Source organism: Coptis chinensis, chromosome 8 (genome assembly GCF_015680905.1).
Source record: "Coptis chinensis isolate HL-2020 chromosome 8, ASM1568090v1, whole genome shotgun sequence".
In the NCBI taxonomy this organism is placed as follows: Eukaryota; Viridiplantae; Streptophyta; class Magnoliopsida; order Ranunculales; family Ranunculaceae; genus Coptis; species Coptis chinensis.
In genome coordinates this window covers 16,801,797-16,810,072 of record NC_141463.1, presented here as the reverse complement: position 1 = coordinate 16,810,072, position 8,276 = coordinate 16,801,797, and the positions used below count along the sequence as shown (strand labels likewise).

Below are 8,276 nucleotides of genomic sequence, written 5' to 3'. Positions count from 1 at the left end.
ACATATTTCCCACGCCTAAGGCAATTTGGATTTATCACTATTATCATTTTAAAACTTCAATCATTAGATTGATCAAGGTAGACCCTTGTCAATGGTAAATAAAAAATAATAATAATAATAATAAATAAATAAATAAAACGTAATAATAAATAGTGTAAATCTATATAAATTTGAATTAGCAATTTTTTTCGCTGTATTAAAGCGATATTAAAAAAAATAAAATATTAGGTTATACAGGTTTCTAAGAGAACAATTTTTACAATATTTTGCCAACCTTCCAGAACTTAATTAACACTAAATGATAAGAAATGAGAGTAAGTTGCATCACCGAAAAACCTTTGAGGAAGACAATGAAGAAGCTGTACTGAGTGGTTTCATAAAATGGGACCCTTAAAATCAATACGAAGAAGACATGATGTAACAGATAATCAAATTGGAGTGGATGTGACTATACTTTATTTGACAATCAAAAGGAATTTAGGGAGGCAAATAGCAATCTCAAAGTTACATTGAAGCGAAGTGAGCAGTGGTAGTCTATGTCCGGCAGGCGACTTGAGATAAAAGGGAAGAAAAACTACAGGTTCAACTACTTGTCATGTGGGGGCGAAAGGTAAGATTTGCATAGAATAGAAATATCATTACTGGTTGGGGTGGAACCTTGCTTAATAAGATAAGACTGTTCCTATGGTTTTAGTAGAGTAAGATTGATCCTAATGAAAATATTAGCACTGCAAGGGTAGGGACATTAATAGTAAACATTATTAATACTATTAAGACTTTGTATTTATACTATAATAATATAAAGATGAAACTTTACAGCAAAGTACCCTTGCAACTAAGAAAGTAAGTAAAGTGATTGACTATGATTCGTACATAGCTGGTACACAGGACCGTTGTTTGTGCAACGAAAGTGGCACAGGACAAGCATTCTTCTAATGAGAATCCATTGAAACTGATTGGGCAGGAGACCTAGATGAGCGTAAGTCTACCACGGGGATATTGGTTTACAAAAGCAAAGAAAGGGAACAACGCCTAGCAACAGAGACCACAAAACAACCCGGTAAAAGGAGTTTCGAATAACTATTCTCACTTTCATATACGATTGAAAGGCCTTCCTTGTTAATTAACAGATAGTTTTCCTTTTCCTCGAAAGGAGAAAGAAGATGGTACACTCGAATTGTATTATTTAAGGGTTTATTGCTTGCCAAAGATCCTTCTTATAGAATTGGTAGGTCACCAAGTTGTTCAAATAAGTCGTGTTTTCCGTCTAACCTTTTCACCCCTCGGCTCTTCGAAACCCCAACACACTATTTGGTTTGTTCAATGGACACATCTAATATGATCTAGCAAACACGCTTACATGCTCTACGGCTTCTCAGCTCGAATGCGAATACCAGGATCACATTTACTCGTCAGCTAGCTAGCCACTTAGCATGTTCACCTAAACATCGTACCTATTTGAGGGAAATTAAAGATCTGTTCCAATAAACTTTTGAGTACCTTCACACCTAAGCCTTCGACTACGAATCCTGAAAAATGAAGCACCAATATATCCATTCAATGGAGAACAACCTTCCAACCAGATAACTGAAAACACACAACTTTCTCCACAGATTCAGCTTAAGCATTCATGTACTTCTTTGGCTCAACCAAAATAGTCAGATGCAATGACAAAATGAAAAACCCACGTGCTACAAAATGACAACCCAAAACCATTATCACTCATGAACCCCTAACCACTTAGAAAGTCCATATCCACAGTACAAACAACTCTACAGCTACCGATGGAAGAAGGATTAAAAAGTTAACCTTGCATCAAACTTGTGAATACTCTAGAACTGGCAACTCTGTATTCTAATTACCCTGATGTAAGCACAGCAAGGACAGGACACCCTAACGACAAAGACGAAATCCTCACATGTTAGGATGTGGTAAGAGAGCAGTTGCTCGATTTGCCGTGAAGTGGGTTTCAAAACCAACAGCAAAAAGAATTGCCGATTCTGTTGGTCATATGAAAAAGCTGACATTTCTATCACTCAATCTTAATAGACTGTCCGGAATGGTTCAAAATGAAGAAAAAAAAAGAAAACTAACATTCCAACAAACATCAAATAATGAATCAAATAAGAACACAACAATAAACAATGAAAGAAACAGTCTTCTTACCTGTTATTATTGCTTTATTCTTATGCTTATTTTGTAATTTAAAAAGAACAAATTTGTAGTGGTCATATTCATGACCTAAGAGGTTAGTGGTGACAAGTGGACCGGATGCGGTATAGTATGGGGGAACATGCTGCATGGGATCATATCCACGGTATCCTAACCGCTTTGGAACTAGTGCGAGACGTGGGAAGAGGGAGCGGAATCCTAACTGCAAGATAACTACTGCGATACGTGGAGAGAGAAGGGACACTAGATGAAAAGGAGATCGACGACCGAGAGAAAAAGGGAGGTTAGAGGAGAGAAAAGAAGATAAAAGGAGAGGAGGTTGGAGAGAGAGAGAGGGACGAGAAGGAGAAAAGAGAAAAAAGAGAGAAGAGCAAGAGCTTGTTACTAGTAATCTTATAGGTTGTAAGGATAGTTTATATATTTGGCGTCGTCTGTGGGGACATGAAGGAAAATGCCCACCGTAGCGAAAAGAGGAGTGGGAAGACCTAAGAAAATTGCAGTTAGAAAAACGGTCGAGGAAGTAGAGAGCGCTCCGATGGAAGGGGTAGGAGAGGAAGAAATATCAGATGGGGCGCCAGACGCTACCAAACTTCTGCAGGAGGAGATAGTTAGGCTGCGAAATGAGAATGACAAGTTGAGAAAGGAGAGGGAGACTACACATGGAGAAACGGAGCGAGGGGAGCCTCAAGGCAGCAAAGTGGAGGGGGAAAATGAGGAGAGGGAGAAAGAGGAGTACCCGCCACCAGACGCAGAACTAACGGCGGGCATCACTTTGGAGATGGTACATGTTATGATTGAGAAAGATAGGGAATTGAACCTCGTAGCAGAAAGAGCGAACTAGAGCGCTGCATAGAAGGAGGTTGCGAGCCTCAATAAAAATCCGTTGGTAGATTCGATATGGAATTCTGAGGTGCCCAAGAGGTTCTCCCAACCCATATTTGAGAGATATGATGGGAAAGGAGATCCTACTGATCATTTGCACCATTTTCGGCAACAGATGCGGTTATGGCAGGAGAGCAAGTATGATGGACTCCGCTGCATGATGTTCCCCGCCAGTCTTAAGGGGGGAGCATCTGATTGGTACTACAAATTGGCTTCGCGGAGCATTAAAGAGTTTGAAGAGTTGGAGCGCGCTTTCGTTGATCACTTCATACACCAGAAAAGAAGGGTGGTTGATATCACGGCTCTGTTCAACATCAAACAAAGGTCCGCAGAATCATTAAGGGAGTTTTTGTGCAGATTCAAGGAGGAGACCCTGAGGGTGGAAAATCTGGATGAACATACAGCAGTCATAGCCTTCCAGCATGGCTTGAAATCGGAAACTAGAGTGCATGAGTCGGTTTCCAAAATCGAAATCACTACTTTGCACGCTCTGTACCCAAAAGTAGAAAAATACATACGATATGAGGATATATATAATGCAAAGGACTGCGAAGGAACAGAAGAGATCAGGGAAGGCAGTGCAGGTTGTCGATGGAGATGACCGAAAGGGTAAGGGCAGGATAGAAGAGAGAGAGAGAGAGGATCGTACAGAAGAGAAAACCGAGGTCCAGAGAGGACGGGGGATCGAGGTAGAAGGGATATCCGAGAGAGGAAGCCATACCGCGAAATAGAATAGACTCCTCTCAACAGGCCCTCATCGAAAATATTGCCTTTAATTAAGGGGCAACAATATTATGAGGGGGGTACACCAGGTGAGATAGAGGGGAAACCATTCTACGCATATCATCAAATTAAGAATCATGCCACTAATGAATGTTATGCCTTGAAGTGGTTAGTGGATAGAATGATTGAAAAGGGGATGCTCAGGGAGTTTATCGCGAAGGTTCATCAGGTAGAGAGAGTGCCAGCGCCGGTTATAATTTTAGGCACTATCAATGTCATCTTTAGTGGAGAAATCCTGGGAAAGAATGCGCACAGAGATAAGATAAGAAAAACAGCGAGTTTACAACAGGTGAATGAGGTGGTGAGCACACCGCGGCCGGTTTGTGGAACCACGGTGGGGGAGGAAAACATAATGTTCACCCCAAAAGACTTAGAGTCAGTGATTTCACCACATGAGGACACATTGGTGATTACTATAGCGATGAGAAATTATCTGGTAAAGAGAGTGTTGATAGACTGCGGCAGTTCAGTGGATTTGCTATTCAAAGGGGCAATGGAAGAGATGAACATCGGTAGAGATCAGTTAAAAGCTCCTCAGACCAATTTGTATGGGTTCAACAGCAGTATGACAGAGCCTATGGGGGAGTTGGTGTTACCAGTAACAGCAGGTCCGACGACTGTATTCACTCGGTTCATGGTGGTGGATACTAGCTCCCAATATAATGCAATTCTGGGAAGAAGATGGATCCACAAAATGAAAGCTATTCCGTCGACATTTTACCAGGTGATCCGCTTCCCCACTACTGGGGGGACGTATGAAATAAGGGGGGATCAAGTGGCCGCACAGAACATCCATCAGGTAACTGTCAAGGGAATGGTATGAGGAAAGAAAGGGGTGGGGTCATCACCCGAACAAGAATCAGCATAGCAATTACAGGAGGCGGCAGTGACAGAAGTTTACAAGCCCCCGCTGGGACCAAAAACTTTGGATGAGATTGAGATAGTGAACCTGGGGGTGGGAGAGGAGGAAAAGTTTACATCAGTCGGGGCAGACTTGCCAGAGGAATGGAAAAGTAAATTAGTGCAATTCTTGATAGAAAATACAGATATATTTGCATGGGTGATTGAGGATATCATGGGTTTAGACCCAAAGTATGCCTGTCATCACTTGCATATGAATAAGTCGGTAAGGCAAAAGATGAGAAGTGTAAGACCTAAGTACGTGGATCGAATTCACAAAGAGGTTATAAGATTGAAAGGGGCTGGAATAATAAGGGAGGTAGAGGTTATAGAATGGCTATCCAATGTGGTCGCGGTACCTAAAAAGAACGGCAAGGTTAGGATGTGTGTCGACTTCACAGATTTGAACAAGGAGTGCCCGAAAGATTGTTACCTTATGCCCCGGGTGGATGAGCTAGTAGACAGAACTGCTGGTTACAAAGTGTTTTCCTTCATGGATGCGTCCATAGGGTACAATCAGGTCGCAATGTGGAGAAGACAACCTTTATGGTGGAGGGCGGCACCTATTGTTACACAAGGATGCCATTTGGTTTAAAAAATGCTGGGGCTACCTTCCAGCGGTTGGGCAAAAAGATGTTCAAAGGGAAGATTCGAAAAGGAATTGAAATCTACATTGACGACATGGTGGAAAAGAGCATGTCGGAAGAGGAACACTTAGAAGGCTTACAGGAAACTTTTAGCATACTGTGGACGCACAAGCTGAAACTCAATCCCGAGAAATGCACATTTGGGGTAACTTCAGGAAAGTTTCTGGGGTACATAGTCACCCACCCCGGAATAGAGGCGAACCCGGAGCAGATTCGGTCATTAATTGAGATGCCGTCCCCGCAGAATGTGAAAGAAGTACAAAGGTTGGCCGGCAGGGTCGCAACACTCAATAGATTCATTTCCAAGTTGTCGGACAAATGCCGTCCTCTATATCGTTTGCTGAGAAAAACACCAGATTTCTATTGGACCGCGGAGTGTGAAGCGGCCTTCTAGGAGTTGAAGACTTATCTAGCAAGGAGAAAAGTTGTATTTGTACCTGGGAGTTACTGAGTACGCGATAAGTTCAGTCCTGGTCAGGGTGATCGATAAGATAGAGAAGCCAGTTTACTTTCAGAGCAAAACCTTGCTGGATGCCGAGACCCGGTATAGTAGGATTGAAAAGTATGCTTTGGCCTTGATATTTTCAGCTCTTAAGTTGAAGCCTTATTTTGAAGCACATTCAGTGATGGTAGTTACAAATTTGCCTCTCAAGCAAGCGTTAACGGCTGAGAAGTCAGGAAGAATGTTAAAATGGGCAGTGATGCTCAGTTCTTGTGAGATCCACTACCAAATTAGAACAGTAGAAAAAGCACAAGCCATGGCGGAGTTTCTGGCCGAATTTTCGGCAGAGGACCCCACTTGGGGAGAGGACATGGTAATGGAATCGGAAAGGGAGGTTAGTCACGACCCTTTGGATCCTTGGGATAATCGCAATGGGTGGAGAGTTTTCGCGGATAGTTCAGCTACTGACACAGGAAATGGAATTGGGGTCGTGTTAGTGACTCCAGAGAACAATCGTCTAGAGTTATCCATGAAACTGGGATTCGCGGCTTCAAACAATGAGTCTGAATATGAGGCGGTGATAGCTGGATTCGATTTGGCCAGAGATCTGGGGGTGAGCGAGTTATCTGTGTTTTCAGATTCTAATTTGGTAATTTGTCAGGTGAATGGAGGGTTTGCAGCACGCTGCCCACGGATGACGAGATACCTGGAGATCCTACAACGAAAAGCAAGCAGGTTCAGCAAGATAAAGTTTGCACATTTAGGCCATGGAGAAAATAGACACGCCGATGCCTTGGCTTATGTGGCAGCGGTTCTTCCTGGAACAGAGGGTGATCTATTGAAGTGAGGGTGTTAAACAAGCCAAGTACATAAGAGGAGGAAGGGGTATGGTTAACCACTGAGACTGATCAGGGATGGATGGAACCCATAAAAACTTTCTTGAAAGGGGTGGAAATAGAAAATCAGCATGAAAAGCGCATAATGGAACAACTAAGTCAGAGATATACATTACTAAAGGGAGACTTATATAGGAGAAATTTTAGCGGACCATTGCTAAAGTGTATAGGTCCGCGACAATCCCAAAAAATGTTGGCAGAGGTTCACGACGGTGATTACGGAAGTCATTCCGCTGGACGGACAACAACCAACAGGTTGCTATCACAAGGATATTTTTGGCCCCATATGAAGAGAGATGCCATAGAGTATGCCAAGAAGTGTGATAAATGTCAAAGATTTGCACCATTCATACATTCACCAGCTGAGCCATTGCATAATGTGTTCAGCCCATGGCCATTCACCATGTGGGGACTGGATATTGTAGGACCTCTACCCATGGCAAGCGGTAAAAGGAGATTTATGTTGGCCGCTACTGATTATTTTACCAAATGGGTGGAAGGCGTGGCATTGCAACAGGTTAAGGAAGAGAACGTGACGAAGTTTTTGTGGGAGAATATCATATGTAGGTTCGGGCTGCCACATAAGGTCATCGCGGATAATGGAACTCAGTTTACAGGGGGAAAAGTGCGAGAATTTCTCCAGGCATTTAAGGTGAAGCAGGGGTTCTCAGCCCCCTACAATCCTGAAGGGAATGGACAGGCAGAGGCATCTAACAAAATCATCATGGATAATTTAAAGCGGAAGTTGGAGGAGCAGAAGGGTGCATGGGCAGACGAATTAAACCACGTGCTATGGGCATATCGTACCACACCGCGGACATCCACTAATGAATCACCATTCGCGATGGCTTACGGAGTAGAGGCCGTCATACCAATGGAAATGATAGAATCCACGACTAGAACCCAGGCTGTTGAAAGCGGACTGAATGAAAGAATTTTAACTGCGGATTTGAATCTCATCGAAGAAAGAAGAGAACTAGCACGCATTTGGTTGGAGGAATATCATCGGGCACTACAGAGACAGTATGATAAATGTGTAAAACCACGAAGTTTCATGGTGGGTGACTATGTGCTGCGACGGGTTACCCCTGCCACCAAGAAAGAAAATGAAGGAAAGCAAGGTCCAAACTGGGAAGGACCCTATGTAATCAGTAAGAAGGGTACATCTAGAACTTATGGATTGTAGACTACGATAGGGGAAAAGATAGAGAAGTCGTGGAACATCAGAATATTGAAAAAGTTCCATGTTTAGAGTCTTTGCTTAGTCTACATATGGAACATTTTAGATAGAGCTATGCGATAGAGGACTATTGTGTATTGAATATTATTATGGCTATGAAATAAACATACACTTCCTTCAATTATGTCATGCAATAGCTAATGGATAATCAAGCTTGGGGGAAAATATAGTTGTCTCAAAATGCTTCACAGCGAACTAAAAACACAATAGGGGATATCCCTTCACGAACTGTATGCCCGAATATACATGGGGGCAACCCTAAATAGCTTCACAGTTGATCAAAGAGAGCGGGGGGGATGAGCCCTTCACGGACT

General features: G+C 42.7%; 2 protein-coding genes across 2 annotated transcripts; both read left to right on the top strand.

Moving 5' to 3' along the window:
- The first annotated feature begins 3,958 nt into the window (after positions 1 to 3,958).
- On the top strand, positions 3,959 to 4,660 carry LOC147480243 (uncharacterized). The gene has a single exon (XM_086578597.1). It carries the CDS (start codon positions 3,959 to 3,961, stop codon positions 4,658 to 4,660), a length of 702 nt encoding a protein of 233 aa, XP_086434723.1.
- Positions 4,661 to 5,316: 656 nt separating this feature from the next.
- On the top strand, positions 5,317 to 6,673 carry LOC147480242 (uncharacterized). Its single transcript, XM_086578596.1, has 2 exons — positions 5,317 to 5,552; positions 5,863 to 6,673. Exons 1-2 carry the CDS (start codon positions 5,317 to 5,319, stop codon positions 6,671 to 6,673), a joined length of 1,047 nt encoding a protein of 348 aa, XP_086434722.1.
- Positions 6,674 to 8,276: the final 1,603 nt, after the last annotated feature.

Bases quoted from the DNA above. Each gene is read 5' to 3' on its own strand.
- LOC147480243 (XM_086578597.1), top strand. From the start codon at position 3,959: ATGATTGAAAAGGGGATGCTCAGGGAGTTTATCGCGAAGGTTCATCAG.
- LOC147480242 (XM_086578596.1), top strand. From the start codon at position 5,317: ATGCCATTTGGTTTAAAAAATGCTGGGGCTACCTTCCAGCGGTTGGGC. The intron at 5,553-5,862 runs GTACATAGTCAC...AGTCCTGGTCAG, and splicing joins ACTTCAGGAAAGTTTCTGGG to GGTGATCGATAAGATAGAGA.